The sequence below is a fragment of the Typopeltis vanoorti genome, chromosome 5, assembly GCF_054136105.1.
Source record: "Typopeltis vanoorti isolate ZY-2024b chromosome 5, IOZ_Tvanoo_1.0, whole genome shotgun sequence".
Classification (NCBI taxonomy): domain Eukaryota; kingdom Metazoa; phylum Arthropoda; class Arachnida; order Uropygi; family Thelyphonidae; genus Typopeltis; species Typopeltis vanoorti.
Window position 1 is genome coordinate 11851501 of NC_143553.1, and position 27501 is coordinate 11879001.

Genomic DNA, 27501 nt, shown 5'->3' on the forward strand with positions numbered 1-27501 from the left:
GCCAAGTCGCTCTAGCTCTTTCACGTTATCCAGAGTGCACCACAAGGAGGTGAGCTAGAATTGCATTCCCCACACACCCTGGTGTAACACTTCAACAGGGGACTTCTATGAATTAGTGGACCCAACGTAGAGCCTTCGGGCTTTGACCTACATCGGAAAACTTGGTCTACCCTTAACAGATTCTGCACTAATCATGGCAGATGTACAGACCAACTTTACAAATGGGGCATGATTGCCTCACTCAGGCATGACTGTGGATCACCCCACCAGACAATTAGTCATACTACAGCAGAATGTGCCCAATGTGTACACAATGAAAACTTGTCAGACTTATCCACAGTACACCAAGTGCAGTCGATTGGATAATCAACTTAGACATACAGTTGTAGTCTATTTTTGACTGTCTCTTTTATGACTATATTATGTATTATTATGTTATATATGTATATTAAGTATTATGTTTATATATACTAAAGATTATTGTAATGTAACTTTCCATGTGTGAGCCATACACTAAATAAATAAATTGCAAAGATTTTTTAATTTGTTATAGAATCAGGATATTTCAGCTGGGTAGCCCATGGGTAGCACTCTATCTCCACCTTTGGCATACTAATTTTTGAACCATCTGGAAGATACCTTGTTCTCATCCATCCATCCCCAACCCTCTCATTAGTTTCGTTATGTTGATGTTTTTGCTGTTTGGACTCATTCTGAAAATGAACTTACCACTTTCCTACAACAGACCAATAGCCTTCATCCATGCATTCAATTCACATGGAAAATGAAAAGTCTGGTAGTTTACCATTCTCAGACATCCTTCTTATGTGCACAATCTCTGGTAATTTATCAACCAGTGTTTATCTAAAACCTACCTTTACTGGCAGATACATTCATCAAAAGTCTGCTCATCACACCTCTCAAAAAATTGATGTTATCAAGTTTTTAGTTAATAGAGCACATAATGTGTGCTCCTCTCCCTGAAGCTTAGAACAAGAACTTCTCACTATCAAAACATCAATGGAATTTAATGGTTACTACTATAATCAAATCCAGCAGATAATTGACCTCAGGATTTCTAGCATCTCTGAACTGATTGGTAAAATGTTGAAGAAGTATCATCTCATTCCCACATATTTTCCTATCAACAAAATTTCTCATCTGTCTCCATCTACAAAAGACAAACTGCCACCTCTATCATTAGCTGGTGCTTACCAGATACTTTGTGAATGTAATCTAACATACTTTGGGCAGACAGGCCATTCTGCAGAAAAAATAATTAATGAACATGAATATTATATTGAATACATGAGGTTTTTTAAATAGTTCCATTTTCTTAATTCAATGTGGTCTTATAGTCAATTGCAGGGATGACTGCAAAGCAATGCCAGGAAAAATAAGAGAAGGCCAACTCAAGGCAGTTAACCCAGATGGGACTAACCACCTAGGTATCGGTGATCTTTATGCTTCAGTTTCAATTGGTCTTTTGGTTGTTCATCTATATGAGAGTGGTGAAAAAGGAAAACTGATAGCCTTTGGCTATATGATGATATAAAAGAGCTGAGGCCTTTTCTCTCTCTCTCTCATGCTATATATCTGTCTTTCTTTCACCTAATACTATCAGGCTCTCTTGCACCCCGATACTAACTACTCTAGGCCTATAATGAACAACCCTTTACTTTTTCACCTCAATAAAGGTTGAAACCGGTCTAGACAGTGGCCCTTCCCATAATGCATAATGACTACTAGCGCGTCATTGGCTAAGAACGGGGAGTCCCTATTCAAGTTTCATAATATCTTATCCGAGTAATCGGTTAACGATGTTTATCAGTATTGAGTTGACATGTTGAGATATTTTGTGTTCAGTTTGATATTATCCCGTAGATTTTAGTGATGGAAAAAAACAGGCGACATTCATATACTTCAAGTTACAAATTGCAGGTTGTAAAATATGTGGAAGAACACGGGAATAGGGAAGCTGGAAGACATTTTGGACCTCCGCCTACAGAAAAAGTTTTTTTTAGGTTTTTTCCAGAAAATTGTATTAAATTTCTTGGGTGCTTCATATACACTGGAAAATATGGTATGCATTGCATTATGGGATACTAAGGCAATTGATATGAAGTCATTTGACAACTGGGCCACTAGTATAAAGGATGAAATCAAGAGTATAATTTCTTGGCATCTTTAATTTATAGTATAACTAAGTGAAAAAACTTTCAACAGATATCAAATAGATTTCTTTTTCTTCTAAAGCAATAGTACTTAAAACTATCATCTTCTCTGCGCTCAGCTGTACATAAATATTATAGACATTACAGAAACTAAGAAAAACAATTATATAGTAAACTAAGTTGGTCAGCCACTACCAGGAATTTAAAAAAAGAGTTTCTTAACTATAAAAGAAGCATGGAGGCTTCCAGTATTAAAATCTGCTACTTAAGCAATACAGCCTCTTCATAAATTATTGCAGACTACTGTAATTACAGATGTGCAGACTTCTTCTGTACTATGGTTTTTATCTCTTCACTATTGGAAATGATTACTGTAGTACAGAAGAAAGTCTGCACATCTGTAATTACAGTAGTCTGGAATAATTTATGAATATTTGAATATTCTGTCCTTGAATATTCTAAATTCACAACAGTCAACCTTGATATAATAAACCATTTCTATAGTTCCTAGGGTTTTCACCATTCAGCACATCCTATAACATATTTGAACTATATTTAGAATGGGTCACTTATGGATCAAAAGATATGGATAACTGAAAGAAAACTTTCACATATCATGTAAGAAATGCACAAAATTGACCACAACTTCCTTCTGATTCAATGCCCAATCCTCATCTTCTTATAGTGTGTTTTTGGTATCCATGAATTCTGAATTAATGAGAATAGGTTGGCAATTTGGAACTTTCAAATGCCAGATTTAATGGCATTGCAAATCCACAAATATGGTGGTATAATATGATGAAATCTTATGCCAGCTGAGACATCACCCTATTAAACAAAGTCCATTTTTTATGGTCAGAAACGAGTATAACCAGTGAAAGTCAGTTTCTAAAACAATCTTAAAATTCAAAAGAACTACAACAACACAACATGAACATAAACAGTAAAATGTGAAGTTAGCTGAAGATATGGCATTTAAAAGTGGTGTGAAGGTTTAATTTATTTACGCTTTAATACTTTTACATTTTAAACAAACAAAGAGCAAAAAGTGGTATACGGTAGGTGTGAATCTGCCAGATTTAAGGTTACCAGTGGTGTACCCCTCCCAGGATTCAGTCCTTGGGCTAGTGTTGTCCATACATTAATGACATTAGTAAGGGTCTAACAGGAGATGTGCAATTGTTTGCTGATGATGTGATGATAGGCTGAACAATCAGGGGATGCTATTTGTATCCAGCACCTACAGAATGATTTGAATAGGCTGGAAATTTCGGCAAACAAAAATGGCTGTCAGTTTAATATTAGTAAGTGTAAAGTTATACACTTTGGCATGATGAGATTTCCAATGGCATATTAGTGAGGTAGTGTTACAAAAAACTGATAAGGCTAGAGATCTTAGTGGAATGGTGGATGGGAATTTGGAATTCACAGTCACATAGCAAAAATTGCAAATACAACTCAGAGGATAATTGGGATGTTAAAGTGAACTTGATGTGTAAGGATAAGGAAGTCATTTTGTCTCTTTAATAAGATCTTGATAAGATCGCATCTGGACTACTGTGGGCAGATTTCAACTCTTGGGTTCTAAGGGATTAAAAAAGCTGTGGAAAGGATGCAAATAAGAGTTACAAAGGTTATATCAAGATTATGGAATTCAGATTATGATGAAAGATTTTAAATATGTGGACTAAAGACTATGATTAACAGGAGAAAGAGCAGAGATGTGATAGAAATCTACAAACTTCTGAATGGTTGTCATAGAATATCATCTGATGAAACTTTGTTATATGGAAGGTGGGAAAGAATATGGGGGTATCCATATGGTTAAGTTTATTTGCAGTTAAGAAATGGGAAAGAGTTACATATTTCTCTCACAGAGCAGTAAGTGAGTGGAATAGTTTGCCCTTAGAGGTAGATGAGGGCATCTAGTATAAATGAATTTAAGGAAAGGTATGAGAGCTGGTTTGGATGATGTATAGCCTTCCTTGATTAGTCCTTGACTCCCTGAAGGTCTAAGATAGAAAATGATAATCACACCTCAACTCAATATCACCATAGTTCAAGATCAGTACCAACAATATAAGAAACCCGAATGGCAAAGAAATGGAGCTAGTTAAGGAATTGGATAAGTACCAGATCGACATAATAGCGGTGACTGAAACAAAAAAGACAAAAACTGATGAGATCTTTCTGAGCAATAAATACAAAATGTTATACTCAGGCAATGACAATCACAGAAAAGAAGGAGTAGCCATAGTATTCAACATTAAATACAAGACTAATCTTCTTGAATGACAGCAGATATCAAGTAGAGTGATGTGGACAAATATCAGAATGGGGAACAGGAAAATGAGACTTATTTGTGACTATGGTCCAACAAAAGGTTCTACTAAGGTAGAAGTGGAGGAATTTTTTGATGCTTTAGAAAAATCAACTGACACAATGAAAAAAGAAAGTTGGTCCTTGTTGAAGATCTAAACAACAGAGTAGGAAATGATTGTAAGACATACAAAAATGTTTTGGGAAAATTTGGTGAAAAGAGCAAAGCTAATAATAATGGCAAATACCTGTTAAATTTCTGCTCAGGACATGGTTTGGTTATTACTAACACCATGTTCCAACATAAAAATGTGCACAAATTCATATGGAGAGAAGAGGCAAGAAATAAGAAAAGTCAAATAGACTATGTTATTGTTGATAGTGATGTTTTATCCCTGGTGCAGGACACCAGAGTGTACAGAGGATTTGAAATTGGAAGCAATCACTATTTAGTCTTGAGCAGGATAAAATTGAATTTCATATTGAAAAGAATAACACATAAGAAAGTTTTCAAACGAATAAAAGTTGAGCAGCTCTCAGATGAACTGTAGACTAAAATACACAAAGATTATTGAACAAAGAATGAAAAAGTTTCAGAACAGGAACCAAACCTTGGAGATTCAGTGGCAAGCCTTGAAGAAAACCCTGATTGATTCAGACAGAAAAGCATGTGGTGAGGTTGTTTGCAAGGATAGAAAAATCCTGTGTCCACCATGGACACATGGTGGACACAGGAAGTTAAAGAGGCAGTGAAGGAAAAGAAGAAAGCACATCAAACGTTCCTGGCAAATAAGTCAGCTAAACTCTGTGTAAAACCAGCTAAACAAAAGTCATGAGAGGACTTTAGTAAGCAAATAGAGAATAAATATCAAGAAGGTGACAAGATATTCTGGAGGTTGTTGAAGAAGCTTAGAATGGAGGAGAGAGTGCTGTAAAAGGAATTAGAGATGATAGAGGTGATGAAAAAGTGGAGAAAAAGATATCCTTGAAGTAATTACTTCAAAAAATTGCTATATGAAACAAGCAGTGGCAACACAGTGGTAAAAAACACTGACCAGGCATGCAATCAGGAATACATATCCATACTTGAAGTAGAAAAGGCCATCAAAAGCCTGAAATGTGGAAAGGAAGAAGGAGTAGATGATATTCGACCAGAAATGCTGAAGTATGGAGGTATAAAAGTCTTCCAGTTGCTGCAGTGAACAGTTCAGAAAGCCCGAACAGAGGGACGAATTCCAGAAGCCTGGAGTAGAGCTCTCTTAGTATCCATATATAAAAAGAGAAATAAAACTGAATGTGAGCATTACAGAGGTATTTCTCTACTGAGTGTTTCTGGTAAGATTTATGCAAGTATACTTGAGAAATGGTCGAGAAGGATTGTGGAAGAGAAGCTCGGTGAAGAACCAGCTGGATTCAGGTAAAATAGAGGCTGTCAAGATCAGATTTTCACTTTACGACAGATAGTTGAGAAGTCATGGGAATATAATAAAGATCTGTATTAAAGTTTTGTAGATCTGGAAAAGGCATATGACAAGGTGCCAAGAGAGAAGGTATTCAAAAAGCTATAGTTATAAGGTATCAATGGGATATTATATTAAGCAATCCTTACTTAGTCTTTAACTGAGTTGTAAATCAGCAATTAGAATTGAAGCACAGGGAGATAGTTTAATTTTAAATCTTGCATCTGATAAGGATGTACATTATCCCCTCTGTTATTCATTATTTATATGGATCACATTATGAAAAAAATTGGTATTAAACCTGATATCAAAATTGGAAATGTTAATATCAGCTCTTTGCTTTATGTGGATGATGTTATACTTCTAAATAAATGCTACAAGTCTGCAAGATTCCCTGACTAAATTGAATAACTGTTGTAACAGATATGGTATGAAGGTCAGCAATAACAAGACAAAAACAATGAAAATAAGCAGAAACATTGAAAATATCAAACTGTATTGTGAATGGAGAACCTATAGAACAAGGAAAACATTTCAGCTACTTAGGCACGATTTTTAGTGAAGATAGTAAATTAAATATGGAAATAGACAACAGAATCAACAAAGGCTGGTATGGTAGGAAGTCAACTGAATATATTTATATGGAATAAGAGAGAAATTAGAGAAAACACTAAATTAGCTGTATACAAGACAGTGTTCAAACCAATTTTAACTTATGGATCCGAAAGCTGGGTTAGAATAAGACACTTGACCAAACACCAGAGAACACAGATATGGAAGTCCTGAGAAAGATTAGGGGCATGAACAGATTGCATCCATGGCAATATCATATTAAAAATGAGTATATTAGAAAATAACTTGATATTGTTAGCATCCAGTAATGTGTTAGCAGAGCTAATCTCAGGTGATCACTTAAACAGAATGTGAGAGGAAAGATTAGCAAAACAGGTGTTCTCTGCCAGGTTGGCAGAAAAAACCCACAGGAAGACCAAGATATAGGTGGATTGATACGATATAATGTGCCTTAGAAGATAGAAATATAAGATCTGATATTGTTAGAGTCTTGACAGGTAACAGATTGATTTGGAGGAAAATTGTAGATAGGAAGTTAGTAATGATGTAAATTTTTCATGTAGTACTATCACATCCTGTGCACCCCTTGAGGGTACATGTCAGGAATTTGATGCTGATATCTTTCCTGAGTACTCCAGTTATAAACGATAGGAATGGGTTTTATTATATTCTTCTATGTTGGGGAAGCATAATATATATTGGTTGCTTGGGAATTATAACCATTAGCTAAAAATGTATGAATGTAAAGTCAGCAAAAAATTACTGTATACTGCCATACTTGGCACTTTGTATTAAAGTTTTAAAAATAAGGATCAAAGCTGTATAACTGGGAGAAGACCTCCACATTGCCTTTAAAGGAATGCGGAGAACCGACCAGGGCTTCTGACCCAATGTCTAATCCTCTCCTTCTCGTGGTGCACCCTGTTGGGTATCTACCTGGATACCGAACGAATGAGAATGGGCTGGCAGTTTGGGATTTAGCCGACCAAATTATATTCTTATTGGTTAAATCAATATAGAAAATGATGGTACAACATGAGAAAATTTCAGGCCAGCTGGGGCATCGCCCGGTTAAACAAGTCCCCGTTGTTTTCACCAGGGAACCAGGGCGAACAGCGAAAAGTCAGGTACTGGAACAAATCTGAAAGCACACACCAACTCAACATCACCAGAGTTAAAGATCGGTACTATCAAAATAAGAAGCCTGAATGGCAAAGAAATGGAGCTAGCTGAAGAATTAGATAAGTACCAGATCGACATTATAGGGGAGGTGAAAAAACAAAAAAGACAAAAAATGGTGAGAACTTTCTGTGCAATAAATACAAACTGTTATATTCAGGAAATGACAATCAAGGAAAAGAAGGAGTAGCCATAGTATTTAACACAAAATACAAGGCTAATCTTCTTGAATGACAGGAGATATCAAGCGGAGTGATGTGGACAAATATCAGAATGGGGAATTGGACAATCAGACTTAATTTTTGCCTATGGTCCCATAGAAGGTTCTACTAAGGTAGTAGTGGAGGACTTTTTTGATGCTTTAGAAAAAGCAAATGACACAATGAAAAAAGAAAGTTGGTCCTTGTAGGGGATCTAAATAGCAGAGTAGGAAATGATTGTCAGACATACAAAAATATTTTAGGAAAATTTGGAGAAAAGAGCAAAGCTAATAATAATGGCAAATACCTGTTGGATTTCTGTTCAGGACATGGATTGGTTATTACTAACACCATGTTCCAACATAAAAATGTGCACAAATTCATATGGAGAGAAGATGCAAGAAATAAGAAAAGTCAAATCGACTATGTTATTGTTGATAGTGATGTTTTATCCCTGGTGCAGGACACCAGAGTGTATAGAGGATTTGAAATTGGAAGCAATCACTATTTAGTCTTGAGCAAGATAAAATTGAATTTCATATTGAAAAGAATAACACGTAAGAAAGTTTTAAAGCGAATAAAAGTTGAGCAGCTCTCAGATGTGAACTATAGACTAAAATACACAAAGATTATTGAACAAAAAATGAAAGAGTTTGAGAACAGGAACCAAACCTTGGAGATTCAGTGGCAAGCCTTGAAGAAAACCCTGATTGATTCAGCCAGAGAGGCATGTGGTGAGGTTGTTTGCAAGGATAGAAAAATCAGAACTCCATGGTGGACACGGGAAGTTATAGAGGCAGTGAAGGAAAAGAAGAAAGCACATCAAACGTCCCTGGCATATAAGTCAGCTTTTGCTCTTAGAGAATACAGAGACAAATGTAAGAAAGCGAAAGACTGTGTAAAACTAGCTATACAAAAGTCATGGGAGGACTTTGAGAAGAACATAGAAAATAAATATCAAGAAGTGGTAAGATATTCTGGAGGTTGTTGTAGAAGTTTAGAAATGGAGGAAAGAGTGCTGTAAAAGGTTTTTGAAGAAATTTAAAAATGGAGGAAAGAGTGCTGTAAGAGGAGTCAGAGATGATAAAGGTGACATGAAAACAGGAGAAAAAGATATCCTTGAAGTATGGAGTAATTACTTCGAAAAATTGCTAAATGAAACAAGCAGTGATAGCACAGTTGTAAAAAACACTCAACAGGCATACAGTCAGGAATACATATCCATACTTGAAATAGAAAAAGCCATCAAAGGCTTGAAATGTGGAAAGGCAGCAGGAGTAGATGATATTCGACCAGAAATGCTGAAGTATGGTGGTATAAAAGTCTTACAGTGGCTGCACTGCATAGTTCAGAAAGCCTGGAGAGAGGGACGAATTCCCGATTATTGGAGTAGAGCTCTAATAGTACCCATATATAAAAAGGGAAATAAAACTGAATGTGAGAATTACAGAGGTATTTTATTTCTCTACGGAGTGAGATTTTATTCCTGATAAGATCTATGCAAGTATACTTGAGAAACAGTTGAGAAGAATTGTGGAAGGAAAACTTGGTGAAGAACACGCAGGATTCAGGCCAAATAGAGACTGTCTGGATCAGATCTTCACTTTACGACAAATAGTTGAGAAATCATGGGAATATAACAAAGATCTGTATTTAAGTTTTGTGGATGTGAAAAAGGCATATGACAAGGTGCCAAGAGAGAAACTATTCAATACGCTAGAGTTATGTGGTGTCAATGGGGCATTATATCAAGCAATGCTTAGTCTTTATTTGAGTTGTAAGTCAGCAGTTAGGATTGAAGAAAGTACAGGAAGATGGTTTAATGTTAAATCTGGTGTGAGACAAGGAAGTAACATTATCCCCTCTGTTATTCATTATCTATATGAATCACATTATGAAGAAAAGTGGAATTAAACCTGATATCAAAATTGGAAATGTTAATGTCAGTTGTATTAAAGTGGTATTAAACATGTTAATGCTAGCTCTTTGCTTTATGCGGACAATGTTATACTTCTAAATAAATCAGCTACAAGTCTGCAAGATTCCTTGACTAAATTGAATAACTGTTGTAATAGATATGATATGAAAGTCAGCATTAAAAAGACAAAGACAATGAAAATAGGTACAATTGTTGAAAATGTAACTGTGTTGTGAACTTCGAACCAGTGGAACAAGAAAACATTCCAGATACTTAGGCACAATTTTTAGTGAAGATGGTAAATTAAATATGGAAATAGACAACAGAATCAACAAAGCTGGTATGATAGGACGTCAATTGAATAAATTCATATGGAATAACAGAGAAATTAGTCAGAACACTAAATTAACTGTATACAAGACAGTGTTCAAACCAGTTTTAACTTATGGATCTGAGAGCTGGGTCAGAAGTAAAACACTTGACCAAAGACTAGAGACCACAGATATGAAAGTCCTGAGAAAGATTAGAAGCGTAAACAGATGGCATCAATGGCAATATCATATTAAAAACGAGGATATTAGGAAAGAACTTGACATTGTCAGCATCCAGGAATGCGTTTGCAGAGCTAATCTCAGGTGGTATGGTCACTTAACAGAATGGGAGAGGAAAGATTAGCAAAACATATGTTCTCTGCCAGGTTGGCAGGAAAACGACCCAGAGGAAGACCAAGATATAGGTGGATTGATACGGTACAAAGTGCCTTAGACGATAGAAATATAAGATCTGATAATGTTGGAGTCTTGACAAGTAATAACAGACTGATTTGAAGGAAAATTGTAGATAGGAAGTTAGTAATGATGTAAATTTTTCATGTAGTACTATCATATCCTGTAAACTCCTTGAGGGTACATGTCAGGAATTTGATGATGATAATGATGATATTGCTGGTCTAGGTAATCACTGCTCACATAGATATCTACTAGTAATGTGTGTATTTCTTACAAACACAAAATAACTATCAATCATTAGGCAGCAACGAGGGGAAATTGGGATTTTTTTTTTACATAGAGAAGTACACTTTTGGATGCTGGCAGTTTAGAATATATTTAATGTTGAAAGATTTTTTCACTTTGTTACACCTAAATTATGGATGCCAATAAATTATATTCTTGTTTTAATGCTTTACCCCAGTGTAAAGAAACAATGTTTGTATATGAAGTATATTCATAACTGGGTAAATTGTATATAGAGTCTAATGACTTCACATCAGTTGCCTTAGTAAAGCAGATATTATTTTCTAACACTTGGATAAAGGATTAAACCAGAATATAATTTCTTGGTATCTTTAATTTATAGTGTAACCAAATCAAAAAAGCCTTCAACATCTATCTCTAATTCACACCATTTTAATAATAAGGTGTGTCACCTTTTAACTACTTGTATATGTGAAATATATGAATTCTTCATCATTTCCTTAGTATTTCTGAAAAGGAATACCCTTGGAGGGTAATGGATGGCAATGCTGTAACCAATGAAGTTCTAACTGAGGCTCAGCTATTGCTGTTACCCTCCTGCCATGATCAGAGCTTTAATAGCTCAATAACACCTTATCCCTACACAGTCCTCTACAGATAATGGGGAAGATGAAAAGCATTCTTATTTCGTCCCTTTAAGCCAGTCCTTATAAGGACTATAAGGACTTAGTATCTCTTCTGGGTTTGGTTCCCACTGATGACATTTGATGATGTTCGTCTTTATGTGTGATGCCTGCTTCCTGGAAAGTAGAGAGGCTCTGCACAGTGGTGGGTATTTGCCTGTCATTGAGTGGAGCCATCATTGACCTTCCTATCTTGGAGTCATCCAGGCTGGGAGTGATGAGTTTGGTGGTGATCCTTTGGGATCACTCAATTGAGATTTAGTTATCTTGTAGATCACTCAGAGTTTTTAGAGAGGTATTCGTGCTAATATGCATCAATAAAGGTCAAAACCAGTCTGGGTGGTCCTTTCTATAATGTATCAAAATTATACGCATCTGTAAAGATGTGTGCATTGCATTATGGGATACTATGGCAATTGTTGTGAAGTCACTGGCCTCTATATACAAGTAGCATATTCATGAAGATACTTCACGCCCAAACTTTGCTTGTTTACACTTGGAAAAAGGATTAAACCATGAATATAATTTCTTGGCACCTTTAATTTATGTATCTAATGCATCTGGGTAATGAGAGCATGCATACACCCATAAACATTAATGTTGTACTAAGGCAAGTGATGTGAAGTCATTAGCCTCTAAAAACGAGTTGCCCAGTCCCAAAGTTACTTCAGGCACAAACTTTGTTTGCTTGCACTTGGATAAAGGATTAAACCAAGAATAAAATTTCTTGGCATCTTTAATGTATTAATGCAGCACAGCAAAATTAGAGATAAATTTGTAGTTTTAGTGACTTCATTAAGGGTTTTGGTTTTTATGTATTTGATGTAAAAATGAACTAATTTTAAGACCATATTCAATCAGTCATCCATGCCATTTTTATCTCTAGTCCTGGAGGAAACTTACTAAGAAGATGCTTATTTGAATCAGGCAAAATATTAACAGATTTCATCAGCTGTCTTAACAAATTAAATTTATTATAGCATTGTGAGTTAATTTCATTAAAAAATAATGAGCATCACAACCAATTACCTAACTTTCTACATACTTACAGATAATAGCCTTATGTAAGTATTTTTCTCTCCCCCAGGTCAGTCTACTGCTGGATGACAGTTTGTCCAAATTTTCTTCATTCCTTTCTCTTTTCAGCTTTCCTCATCCAGCAACCTTAACAACTTGATCTTGCCATCTCTTTCTTTGGTCAAACACTTTATCTAATGTCATCTACAGATCTAAATTCTGTTAATAATTCAGGCTATCTTGCATCCTTATATCTTACAATGTGTCCAGCCCATCTCCATTTGGAATGCATGATACATTTGATGTCATGTACACTTGTTCTTTATCTTATCAAAGGAGAATACTGTTCTATTTGTCATGCTAAACATATTCCTTCCATTCATCTCTCTTTGAATAAATAAACTATATCTTCTGGTAAATTACTGTCTTGTATAATGAGAGGAAATCTTCCAACCAATGTTTGTAAGGCATAGTGATTGAAAGTATTCCTCTACAAATGAACTGGAATATTACCTATGAAGATATCATTTATATTCCCAAAAGCAATCTAATCTAGTTTATCTTTCTTTTCAGAAAGATAAACTTTTCCTTTTCTTTTCCCAGAAAACATATGAATCTGTTTTCTGTTCATTTGCTTGTTCGTACGAATGTATATATATATGTGTGTGTGTGTGTGTGTGTGTGTATTGACATTCAATTTGTCATTCATCATTACTTTTTGATTGGTTTAAATTTATCTTCAACTCAATTTTACTAGATGCTTAAGTTACTTTTCTTAATTTTATTTCTAGATCTTCTGCCAAAAGAACTATATCATGAGAAAAAAAGAGATAAGTCAAAATATTTTCAATAATTTTAAGTCCTATGTTTTTCCAGGAATTCAATTCATAAAATACTTTCTCCAGAGTAAGGCAGATGCAAAGTAAATAGTTTTGGTAATATTGTATTGTATTCCCTTGTCTTATTTTTCTAATCAACAATTTTTTTTCACTGTTGTTATGCAGTTCAATCACAGAGGCTGCATGATTTTATGTTTCTATTTACTTTGCATCTACGTTACTTCTGTTTACTTTACAATTTTTATGTGCATTTCTTCAATACGTTATTATACCTGTGATTCTATGATGGCCTGTTTTTATGAGATCAAATACTTTTTCAATACATTAATAATATCAAATTTTATTGCAAATAAATTTGATCTTTATCAAAACCAATCTAATGAACTGAAAGTATTTACAGAACAATGGCATCTTATAACTGATGTGATTTTTAGGGAGAGCTATAATTCAACAATGTAAACTATTTATTGAGAAGATTTTAGAAATTATTACTGTACATACATTCAATGCAAAAAGAAGAACAATATCATTTGTGCACAAAATTCAGTTAAGGAATTCAAAAGCATTGTACTTACTTTGCATTTTTGCTAAAACTTCTTTTCTGTCTAAGATATCTTGAATATATGACGTGTGACACTTTTCTAAATTTTGAATTTTTCTATCTTCCATCGATTTTTTCTCTATAACTGCTAATTCAGCCATAGTTTCCATGTAATTTTTGCTTTCTTCTTTTATAGATGCCACCACATCATCTGAGAAACTTAACACTAAGGGAGGATGTTTCCGTTTGCCACAACACAAATAGTGCTTAAAAAAATAAATAAAAAAAAAGATTAAACAAAAAAAAAATTAACAACAGTTTTATAAAAAAAAAAGAATTTATTTTTTATGAACATAAAAAATATTTAAATATTATAGGAAAATGAATTTAAACAAAAGCTTGCATAATACCATTATAGAACCAATGCTTTCAACAGAATAAATCTCAAACATGTAAAAGCAACTGGTAGTGGTAGTATTAAGTAATGTTATTATTTAATTATAACCATGTGCATGAATGGATAATTTCTTTAAGGCCTTTAAGGAAAATCAGTAAGTAATGAAAAATATAAATGCACAGGCACAGCTAAATTACTTAATTTCTGTTAGCCTTTATAAAACAATGGAACAAATTTAAGTCACTCTCAACTTTTGAAAATTGCATGTGCTAAATCTCAGAATAATCTGATTGGTCTATGTAACTCTGACTACACTTTCATGCAAGTAATGATCGAATATTATCACAGTATTATCTTTGTATGGCTTATTCAGTCAGGCTCATAGAATTTAATACAGCCTCACACCATGCAGCCTATCAAGTCAGTTCACTGAAACCATCTAGCTACAAAGTGACAGAAGCAGGAGATGAGGGATAATGTTTATGCCCTTACCCAATAGGTGAATCAAAGCCAATGTGGTATTAGTTAACATACAATTCTGAGTAAACAGCAGATTGTCATCACCCTACTTAATGAAGATCTGAATAGTGAACAAAAGTATGTTGGAACTCAGGAGTCTGGGTATCTTTTTCATAATTTTCTTGTATCAGAAAACTTGGCAGATTAGAGAGGAGCATTAAAATTAATCTTGAACAGGAATCAGCAATTAATTAGATATTTAGTTAACAGACTGGATTGATTCTTAACCCATAATTAAGTATACATAAGCAGGGTTCCCAGAAATACATCTATTGGATAGAAGAAAAGTTTACTTGCCAGATTGTCATCACCCTACTTAATGAAGATCTGAATAGTGACAAAAGTATGTTGGAACTCAGGAGTCTGGGAATCTTTTTCATAATTTTCTTGTATCAGAAAACTTGGGAGATTAGAGAGGAGTATTAAAATTAATCTTGAACACGAATCAGCAATTAATTACATATTTAGTTAACAAACTGGATTGATTCTTAACCTGTAATTAAGTATACATAAGCAGGGTTCCCAGAAATACAACTTACATCTACTGGACAGAAGAAAAGTTTACTTGCCAAAGATATCAAGTCTACTTTATATAAATATTGTTGTAGGTGATGTTATGTTAAAAAAAAAATATATATATATATATATATATATATATATATATATATTATGTTGATAAAACCAAGTAATACAATCTTTAATTCTCATTATACATTACACATAATTATACAGAAACAATCTTTCCTTTAAGGTGGGTTTAAAATGCATGGCACGACACAACACAGCTCCTGTATTTTCTTAGATTTATAGTTCGTAATGAAGGATCAATTTATATAAATTATCCATGAATAATAATTTAACATAAAGACAAATAATAAAATTCACAAAATCAAGAAAGTAGATAGCACTGGAAGCCACTGTGATGCCAGACTCACTTTTCTCAATGCACTCAGTCACATGATCCAGTCTTCAATTTGTCTTTGCAAGATAATATTTTTTTAAATAACAGAATTATATGTTATTTTATATGTTATATAAATTTTTGATGCATTTAATTATACTAAGCTAATTCATGTTGTGTGCTGCAATAAAAAGGTTAGGACAATACCATATTACAAGAGCGCACCTATTTAAGGAATAAAGATGTTCAAAGAATAACATATATAGATGTCTTTCAGGGCTTAATTAGTTTGTGTCAATTTTAATTTTTGTTTATAATTATTGGTTTATTTATTTTATTGATGAAATTATATTGTAAGAAAAGTACAATTAATTTTTTTAAAAAGAATAGAATATTATGTATGTCATGATTGTGTATATATGTGTAAGTTTAATATTGAACTAAATGAATGCATTGATTTTCAATTTATTTATTGGAAATGATTAACTGCAATTTAATTCAAATGCATATATGATGTGAAAAATTTGGATATTTTCTCAGACACTAGATTTATAGTACATGAGATTTATGGTTTTCAAGTAAAGCACCATAATTATAACACGTAATGGAAGCTCACCTTTATTGCTTCCTGAATGAAATGAAAACTATGAGTGTCTTGCATCCATGGAGTGAAAAGAACCCTGTAATGTTGTTGTGAGAGAAATGAGGAGATTTTTGGAACGCGAAAGTGGATATTTATGAAGGTTTTCAAGTAGAAAGAAAAATGTTCTAAAAGTTATCAATTGTTATGTAACAATGACAACCGAACAACTGTTGTGGGAGGGGAGGATGAGTTACTGCAGGTTGAGTTTTTTTAGCTAATACGAAAAAACAAAGTTTTTCATATAGAAAGAAAAACAAAGTTCTAAACCTTAATTGGCAACTAATTTGCCAATTCTTTAAAAGAGAAAGTTGTAGTATTCAAATTAAGGATTTCAGATTATGATTATTATTGATATTACTTCCCTGTTTAGTAATGCACACTAAAAGGAATTTGTGATCTTAATAAATCTTCCTCCTCAACAATTCTGAATAATTCAACTTCATTGTTTGTGGTGTTTATGTTTATATGGAGTGTAAAATTATTCAACTCAATGGTAATGAAATGAATTTCTGCCTTTTCTCCTTTAGACAATTTCTTTATTTAGATACTAAAAAAAAATTTAGAGACAAACCATCCCTGCAACATTCCACAGGTGGAATGTTGCAGGGATGGCATACCTCTAAATATTTTTAAATAAGGATAGTGGCTTGAGAAATGAGGGGCGTACACTATATTACAGAGCCAGGTGGAGTATGAGTAATAGCGCTATAAGAAGGCTGGCAACACACTGATTTTTCTGTATACAAATGCTAGGAGCATTAAGAATAAAGGGAATTAGTTTGTGGCATTGATTGACCGAGTCTTGCCAAAAGTTGATAGCATCAGTGAAACTTTGTTAACTAAGGAGGATGTTCTAACAGGGATAGAAATCAAAGGGTATAACATCTTTCTACAGGATTGGGAAGGTAAATGTAGTGGTGGAGTATTATTCATGATAAGAGTTGAATTGTGTGCTCTCTGGGCAGAGAATCTCAGTGGGAATAACACTAATAGCTTTGAGAGTATATGGTATGAGATGGATGTCTATAGGACAAGATATTTAGTTGGATGTTGGTACAGACAAGGGAATATAGATGGTGATGAGCAGGAAATGTTTAGGCAAATTAGCTTAGCATGTGCAAAGTGAGGGACGTACTTTCACTTTAACGTAAATGATAAGGGAATTGAATTTATGGAGGGACAACTATCTTAGGCAGCACGTAGTAGAGGGAACATGAGGATTCAGAGGATCTGATTATGTTTGAGATGACATACTTGTCCCCTGTTGGTGAGAATGACCATGAAGTCTTGACTTGGAGGATGAATAGGCATGGGAATGTATCAAAACAGAATGGAAGTTATGTGTTATGCAGAATTATAAGACAGGTGACTCATAGACTTAAAAATCAGCTTGCAGCATTTGGGGGGGAGATGATGTTAGGTAATTCTTAGAAAAGAAATTTCATCTTGTCAAGAGATTTGAGTACTGACAATGTAATACTCATGGAATTTTTTTGTGTGTGGAAAAAAAATGCAAAGCTGTGTTTGATAGCACTAAAATTGACAATATTATCTATTAAGGGTACTGGAGGTTGATGCACTGTATGGTGATTTGTGTAGTGCAATCTTTGTCAAATGAGGAGGAGTAAAGTGTCCTGCCATCAGTGAAATTGTTTATTGGACTTGTGAACAATGACAGCAGGAAGTTAATATACAGAAGTAAGATGGAGGGCGAGAGAACAGAATCTAGTGGAGCGTCTAGTTTAATGTGCAACCTAGTTGTACATTAAACTACAACACAAGTGTTAATCAACACCCAAGGATACATATCAGATTAGGGATAACACGGAAGCAAATAGCATGGTGCATTGGTCAGATTAATGACTCAACTTGCATACCTCATTTGTCATGACTCAGCCCTTATCCCAACTTGCATTAAAATCAAGTCCAAGTGTGACTCTTCAAAAGCAACTCAATATCTACCATTGTACAAGCTTCACTCTTTTGAGGAAGCAAATCAACACATGTAATAACCATGTCATTACATGTGGTGTTGACAAGCATTACAGGAGCTGTGCTACATGCTGAAAACCAAGCTTGTGACTTCTTTCAAATGTCTCCAAAGCTTCAGACTAAAAAGAATTTTAAAAAGTGAAGGCATGCAAAATACAAAAATTCAACTATCTCACCAATAAAATAAAGAATTCTCATTTGTGAACAGATTGTGATTAACCTATCATCCATTCGATTCAAGAAAGAAGCTATAAGTGCCCTCAGAATTGGCCAAATAAATAATAGCAAAACTAGAGGGGGGGGCATCTTCTAAAGCCACCCCTCCTATACTGCCAATAATATTCTGCTACATGCAGTCAATATTCAAAAACTAGCAAAGCCTCTGAAAAGGAATCTATATCATGACATAGATTACCACAATGAAAAAGCTACACCATTACCAGGATATCATTGTCAACAGTGAGGATAAGGATAATGCTGTGGTATACAATCATTTTGAGCATGATCGAAAAATGTCAATTTTACTCAAAGATCAATCTACTTCCTGCTTAACTGATGCTGATCATACACAAACACAAAAAAGCACTCCAAAAATTATTAGACCAAGTTATAGCTTTACTTCCTGAAACAATTCAAAAAACTAAACTTTATAAACTCAGGGATCCCCACATTTATAGACTACCAAAAATACAAAAACATAACCTTGAGACTCATAGTGAACAGTTTTGGTTTCCCTATATATAAAGTGACCAAACACTTAATACAAGGACTCTCTCTCATTACAGGCCACACTACCTCCCACATTAAAAACTCGGTGCACTTCAAATCTTACACTGACATCATGATCAGTTTTGAAATAGTCCACCTATTCATGAATGTACCTTTAAAAGAAACCTCAGAACTAATTCAGACACTCTCCCCCCCCAATTAGTAGCCTTATTCAGTTTTACTATAAACTGAATCTATTTTAAGTGGCAAGGAAAATTCTGCAGTTAGATCGAAGGTCCAATCATTGGCTCCCCCCCCCCCAAAAAATCTTTATATATGCATTGTTTTGAAAACACGCCCATAAATTTGGTACCTCACAAACCGACAATATGGTTATGCTATAAGGACAATGCATTTCTCCATTTGGCCACAGGATTTGGATACATTGGAAATGTTTATAACACACCCCAATAGCCAACCTCCAAGGAACAATTTCACCATAGAAAAGGAAAACAATAATTACTGCACACTTCCTTGGCACTTTGCTAATCTGACTATTCAACAGATTCTTATCCATTTTTGTCTACAGAAAACCTATCTGCATTTGAAAGTATATACATCAACTATCACATCACCACTCCTCCCAGCAATATGCTGTTATCAAAACCTTAGCTATTTGAGCTAAAACCATTTGCTTAGACCCTACCAGTCTATCCACAAAAAGCAATCACATCCACAACACTGTTTTTAGCCAATGGCTTTCCCCTTCAAAAAATATATTCCCCCAAAACCCAGAACACAAAAAAAGTCAATTGCTATTCATTACAGTTGGGACAACTCAGAAAAAAATCTCATGAATTTAAAAAAAAAAACTATGACATATGAACTGTCTTCAAGTTATACCAGAAATTAAGTACCCTTCTCCACTCATGAAAAGATCTTCATCATCTAGGCCATCAGTTCCCAACCGGTGGTACGCGTAACCCCGAGGGTACATGCTGGGCCATTCAGGGGTACATAAAAAATAATCAGTAATGGCAGAAAAACAAGTCAAGCAAACAATTTTACATTAAGATAGGCACTGAACAAAAGTGTCAGTATTTAAAAGCAGCTATTTTAAAAAGGAGTACACAAGTGGAGAAAGATTGGGAACCACTGATCTAGACCATCATGGGGAAGGGGGGAAAGGGCATCCCATACTCCTGCAAGCATTCCCATTTTGAACAAACAGCAAGAACCGTCAATATCCATATGGAATTTAAAAATAAACTAAAAAAAAAATGCACTGAATATGAATCATCGGATCCAATAGAAAAAACATTTTTTCACCTACAATTTTTATACAAGAACAGATAAAAATTGTAGACATTATTTCTACAATCTGCAACAACATTACAGAATTCACTATCTGAACAAATTCAGATGTTTTATTTTACCTAAAATATGGGACACTGTTTACTAAAATAAAGAGCCAAAAGGCTTCATTTCAGCAATGCAAAATTATATTATTCAAGTGGATATTAAATCCAGCATTATTTCAAAGCTGAATACAGAAACTATGAAAGTTTCGTATGAAATTTGACTAGAGAGCTTATGGGATAGCACTCACCAGCATTTAAGTTCTGCCCTAACGTAGGGCATGTTTTCTGTACACCTTATAGAAAACATAATAGCTTGCCCAAGCGACCATACATTCACCTTCTATTGGTCCATTTTGATAAGGTTTCACTGGCCTGATGGCTGTTTGAAACTGGTTACTGTTATTTTGAAACCTTCAGTAAGTTTCCATCACCACACTCATAGAGGGCACCAGCCATAGCAGTAGAATCCTGCTATTTATATCTGTGTGTTTTTACCTGCCTATTAGTCAGGTAGCCCACATGCATGTGCTTAATTTTATTCCCTATATTAATGAAGATGCTTTGGTAACCAAGGCAAAATATTGGCACAGTAATTTATTAGTTAAATAAATTTAGTTAGTAATTATTATCTCCAGGCATGTTTCTCCAATAAACTTTGACATGACTGATAATTAATGTCTGAGATCCATACCAGATGTTTTTGTTATCTGGCCACACACCTTTAAACACCTTTCAAAACCACCTGAAATTTAATCAAGAAAGTAAATTGAATACATACAATTTACTACTGAAGTTGAAAACCAAAGCTCCCTAAAACTCACTTCCATTTCTGAATATACTTGTTACAGCTTCCCTTATGCAGTTTATCATTCACTGTCTATTGCAAGCGCATGTGGGCTTGTGGTAGAGAGTGAAGGATAGACCAAAGGATTTCACAACATGGGCTCTTACTGCAACCATTTACAAATAATTTGTAGTCATTACCACCCAGAACAACCTCAATTTGCTCTAATGAACAAGCTCTTCAACATGAATTGCAAAATGTTAACTATGCATTTATAAACAATGGCTATTGCAAAAATACCATCAATAAAACTCTTCAGTGGTGCTCAATGGTCAAAACTGTATAACTGAGAAGAGGCTTCCACATAGCCTTTAAAGGAATGCACAGAACCAGCGAGAGATTCTGACCTAATGTCAAATCCTCACCTTCTCATGGTGGACCCTGTTATGTATCTGCCTGGATACTGAACGAATGAGGTTCGGCTGACAATTTGAGATTTAGATGACCAAATTGTATTCTTATTAGCTTAAGCCACAGTGTAAAATGATGGTGCAACGTAAAAATTTCATGCCTGGCTGGGAGTGCCAAGGTTAACAATGCCCCTGTTGTTTTTACCAGGGAACCAGGGCAAACACAGAAAAGTCAGCTACTGTAACAAATCCTGAAACACATCCCAATTCAACATCACCATAATTCAAGATCAGTACTATCAATATAAGAAGCTTGAATGGCAAAGAAATGGAACTAGCAGACGAACTGGATAAGTACCAGATCGACATAATATGGGTGACCGAAACAAAAAAGACAAAAAATGGTGAGATCTTTTTAAGCAATAAATACGAATTATTATATTCAGGAAATACTGATTCACCAAGAGACGCATGTGGTGAGGTTGTCTGCAAAGATAGAAAAATCAGAAATCCACGGTGGACACAGGAAGTTAAAGAGGCAGTGAAGGAAAACAAGAAAGCATATCAAAAGTTCCTGGCAAGTAAGTCAGCTTGTGCTGTTAAGAGAATGCAGAGACAAAGGTAATAAAGCTAAGCACCGAGTAAAACTAGCTAAACAAAAGTCTTGGGAAGACTTTGATAAGAGCATAGAAAATAAATATTAGGAAGGTAGCAAGAAATTCTGGAGGCTGTTGAAAAAGCTCAGAAATTGAGGAAAGAGTGCTATAAAAGGAATTAGAAATTATACAGGAGGCATGATGGAGAAAACGATATTTGATGTATGGAGTATCACTTTGAAAAAAGGCTAAATGTGTATATTCCAGATGATGACCTTGATATGAAGGTCAAAACATTGAGATTGAATAATTATTTTAGTTTATATTAAACTGAAGTTATTACTGTAACATGGTACTTATCTCTATAATTTTATTATAATGAAAGTAGATTACTTGTTGATAGGTTATACCAAAATCCATGCTGGCAGTCATTTATTAGCTGGGTGCCTTCAAGAGAGCACAGGAGTTGATGGACTCTGATGCTCAATGGTAGGCTGCCATGCTTCTTAGGAATGGGGTTGAACATAGACTAATTTGCAGGATGTACAGTAGATATCAGTGAAATAAGACTATATAAAAATGCAACATAGAATTGAAATCAACTTTGGAGTGCAGACATTCAGGTCAATCAGAGAAATGACTTCAAGATCAGGAAATGTTTTTGCTATGTAATTTGGACAAGATTTGTCTGATCACTTTATAGGAGAAGGTCAGAGAGGATGTTACGTACAACCAAGATCAACAATGTGTGAATTTGAAGAAAGTAATATGAAGCTAGAAGATTGATTTTTTTCCTTTGGGTAATGATGCAATAGAGCCATCTAAATACAAGAAGGCAGAAGAGTGTAGAACAAAAGTTATGGAAAAAAGGCTTGACTGCCATTCAGACATTATGAAAGTTTCCTACTTATTGTTCTTTCAAAATCAGTTTTGGATACATTGACAGTTTTCTTGAAGTTGTTTTGGGATTTTGAATAAGTAGTAAAGGAAAATTCATTTGTTGATGATCAGGTTCTAATTGAAGATAACAAAGATTCACCACAGTGAGTATCCTTTTCATTAAAGGAAATAGCAAAAACATACAATATGGAAATAACCACTTCTAAAACCAAAGTCATGGCATTTAAATGCAGAGACCTACTTAGAAGCAAAATTTGCACCAACGATGATGTTAGAACAGGTTAATACATTCAAATATTTGAATGTATAAGCTACCACTAATCTTATGAAAGAAAGAAAGACATGCAACATAAAATAACTAATTATATAGGAATAACAAAAACTATTAATCAGATGTTCAATCCAAATTTAATAAGCAAGAAAACAAGAATAAAAATCCATAACTCAATGGCAAGACCTATCCTAACATATGATTCAGAAGCCTAGACCATAACTCAAGCAGATAGGGAAAGATTGATAAGCTTTGAAATGAGATTCATGCACAAAACAGTTGGATATAATAGACCAGACTTCAAAAGAAATAGTGATATCTTAAAGGAACTTGAGGTCATATCTGTTTTAGACTACATCAGTCTTTAGAGAGAGAGAGGTGGAAACAACATACAGAAAGAATGAGTGAAAAAAGACTGCCTCAGAGAGAAACAGAGGTTTGACCTCAAGGGAGAAGGAATAGAGGACAGTCTTTGAAAAGGTGAGGAGTGAGAGTCCGTGCAGTTAGCCTAGTGGCTTTGCACTTCGCAACCATATGCCTGGGGAAGAAGTGTCCTATGTTCGATTCCCGTCGGAGACATGAGGAGCTGAAGGATCTTCCTCAGCCATAGCCAAGTTAGCCGGTCTTGGGCACGGGCAGTAGGGTTTTTTCCCACCAGTTTATCTGGCGTTTTTCATCCTGCAAGCAGGCAAACCAGCCCCGTGAACACAAAGGGATACAGCCAAGAATACCTTGAGGCATAGGAGTGACCATTCTATCCTCGTATTTCGGTTACGAAATCCAAGCATGCTTGGAAGGTTGTGGGCCTTAAAGGCGTGTTAAAGCCATTGGGATAGATAGATAGTCTTTATAGAGAGAGAGATGGAAATAACATACAGAAAGAATGAGTGAAGGAAGACTCCTCAGAGAGAGATATCAACCTCAAGGGAGAAGGAATAGAGGACGGCCTTTGAAATGATGAGAAGAGACCATAACCCACTTCCCAATAATAGGCCTAACAGCCTATTATTGAGAAGGAAGAAGAAGAGGAGTAAAGCAAAATGGAGTTCTTGATGAAAGCCAGTTGCAGTATGCTCAATTATACACTTGCAGTGCCTTGGTACACCTCTGAGAGATGACAGTTTAGAGTGGAATTGGAAATATGTGATGAAATGTGGGATGAAAATCTTTCTGCCTTACTTGGTCGAAGTTATTTGCTGTCTGTATCACTCTCCTTAATGGCACCAACCATTCTGAATCCTTCAAATTTCTCTCCTTAAATGTTGATTTTCTCTAGTTTAACTTTTCTACTGTGGGAATTATCATTGTTTTATATATCTTTAATTTCAGTTCTTTGGTTAATCTTTTATTGCTCCATATTTTTTTTTTTTAGTATGCCCATTGTTATCCATCCATTATTGATTCTGTGTTTGATGGTTTCAAAATAGTCTAGAGCTTCAGTGATCATTGATCCTAGGTACTTGATACCTAGGATCAATGATTCTAGGTATCAAGTATATTGTTTGATGCAGCTTGGTCAGAATATTTTCTAATTTTTCTTGGCTGTCTATAGTGATAACTATGTAATCAGGCTACTTTAAATGTGTTATATTTATTCCATTTACAGTTATGCCTTCACACATCTGTAGTCCATCTACTACTTCTTTTAGGTACAGGTTGAATAAATATGGTGACAATGGACAGTCTTGCATAACTTCTTTTTTAAATGCTATTTGATCTGTTTCTATATTTTTGTAATTCACTATTGCTTGTGTTTCTGAATAGTAATTCTTGATACAATTTAATAGGTATTTGTCAAACCCTCTGTTTTCTAGAATTTTAATGAGTTTGCTTCTGTTAATTGAGTCTAAAGCTTGTTTGAGGTTGATAAAACAGCAGTAGTGTTTTTATTCTTGTCTCTCATAAGATCTGCTAATCTGTTTAATCTGAAAATTGCATCTATTGTGCTTCTGCTTTTTCTAAATCCCATTTGCTCTTCTTCTTCTTCCATCTTTTCTTATATAACTTATTTAAACAGTATTAATAACGCCAAATGAACTATTAAAAAAAAAAAAGGTGTTTATTAACTGTCCTATATTTCGCTGGATTTCAAACCACACCTTCAAAGCACAAAGCAGCATGTTATAGTGTACATGTGACAATGAGTAAGTGAAACAATTCAAATTTAATTAACAAAAGATTTAAAGTCCTATTTTGGTACCCATTAATGTTGTGACAAAAGAAATATTACAGCTATATAAGAGTATTTGAATTGAATTGAAAATAATTTGAACTGTTTCACTAACTTATTGTTGCTTTGCTGCTATTTGATCTGTTTCTATGTTTTTGCAATTCATATTGCTTGTGTTTCTGAATAGTAATTCTTGATAGAAATAAATAGGTATTTGTCGAACCCTGTTTTCCAGAATTTTAATGAGTTTGCTTCTGTTTGTTCAGTCAAAAGCTTGTTTGAAGTTGATAAAACAGAGTAGAGTTTGTTTTTTTTTCTCTCATAAGATCTGCTAATCTGTTTAATGTGAAAATTGCATCTATTGTGCTTCTGCTATTTCTAAATCCCATTTGCACTTCTTCCATCTTTTCTTTATATTATCGGTTCTAGGTTGCATGTAAGAGTGAAAATTCACACAGATACCACCCATGAGCTGAAAGGAATTAAAGGGCGTGTAACTGGGAAAGCTGAGATGACTAGGGTCTGAGGAAGTTGAAATTTGAGTTTTGCCTTGAAAAAGTTTGCAAACTAGAGATGGAAGTGAATACTGCTGAGCTTGGAAATGAGATCACATCTATTTGTGAAGTGGATTGGTAAGGCTATTATATGAGGTTTGTTGTTGACTGCAGAGGCCACACTTATTTCTTATGCAGTGATTGTATTCTAGTGGTGATTATTACTAAAGCTTGATTTCTGCAGTAGCATTCCTTTTTTTATAGTCAATAATTAATGGCACACCACAACTTTGGTATTTTCCTGCAAGTTGTTCCTGCTCACTAAGGGTAAGCTTGGGCTGGACTTGTATGCATGATTAGGTAGAAGAACCTGTGAGTCTGTCATCCAGTACTGCTATTAAATCTGATGTGCTCATCAGTGTGTCTCAGATTGCTTTTATAAGAAAGGAGAAAATTGTTCTATCTTTTCTTTTGTTCCTGGGATCCAAATCAGTGGCATCTGATGATTTTTATGGGGTCAAAATTACATTTTCCAGCTAGTTTAATGATGTCATAGTTTAGCATGCACTACATCATTCTCTGTGCAAAATTTAGAACAATGGCACCAAAATTTTTTATTTTTGCCAATGATTGTGTCACATGCTGTTGAAACAATGAGATTAAAGAGATTGTTGGTGTTATCTGTGAAGGGTGCATTTATTTTTAAGCATTGATCATAAAGGATTTCAAGCTTAGCTTCAATTGATTTAATTTTTATTATTATAATAATAATTATTATTACATGAGACAATCAATAGTCTTCGGAATCATTTTTAATCTTGCTAAATACCATACTAACTTTCACTCAATTTTCGCACAGATGACTCCAAGTTCTTCCTCGATTAGACCTACACTAAAAATTTTTCTCTGTATTAATCCTATGAAAACTTAATTTGTTTATTCTCTAACATATCACCCTCTTCCATCATCAAGCAATTTTCAGCATATCTTCAAAAGAAGCATTCCATTTACTTGCCACAATACTGATGACTCATGTCTAGATCCACTTGACTTCTTCTGCAGAATAGTCCAGATGGAGTTTTATCAAGACCTATAAAGAGGTATAACTATATAGGATTAAGGTTATCTAAAATATTTAGCCAGTTCTGCAATATATACTCTCTGATCAATTCCTTGTCTATCAATACCATCAAATCCCTAGGTTCATCAATTTTCTGGAGTACAGTTCTCTTTCCACAATGCATGCCACATAACTGACAGCCATTCCTCCTTAGCTCATACTGTCAGTCTCTTTAAATCATTCTGCAATTTTCTACATCATCGTTATTATCTACAGTTCTACCCAATTTTGTATCATCAGCAAACAACTGAATGTTTTCTCCTCAGATCATTTTCTACATAATTAGTATACACAGAGAATAGTAGTGGCTAAAATACAGAGCTCTGGGACATACCACTAGTCACATGCTTTTGCTTGG

The 27501-nt window shown here is 34.5% G+C and overlaps 1 protein-coding gene across 2 annotated transcripts in view; it reads right to left on the reverse strand.

Moving 5' to 3' along the window:
- The window catches only part of LOC150106226 (gamma-tubulin complex component 6-like), a 909633-nt gene that overhangs the window by 378616 nt on the left and 503516 nt on the right, over positions 1–27501 (reverse strand). For both annotated transcript variants that reach the window (XM_090392253.1, XM_090392252.1), the window contains one exon: positions 13912–14143. In XM_090392253.1, the coding sequence (XP_090248379.1) occupies positions 13912–14143 (232 nt within the window). The remainder of the gene's footprint in view (positions 1–13911; positions 14144–27501) is intronic.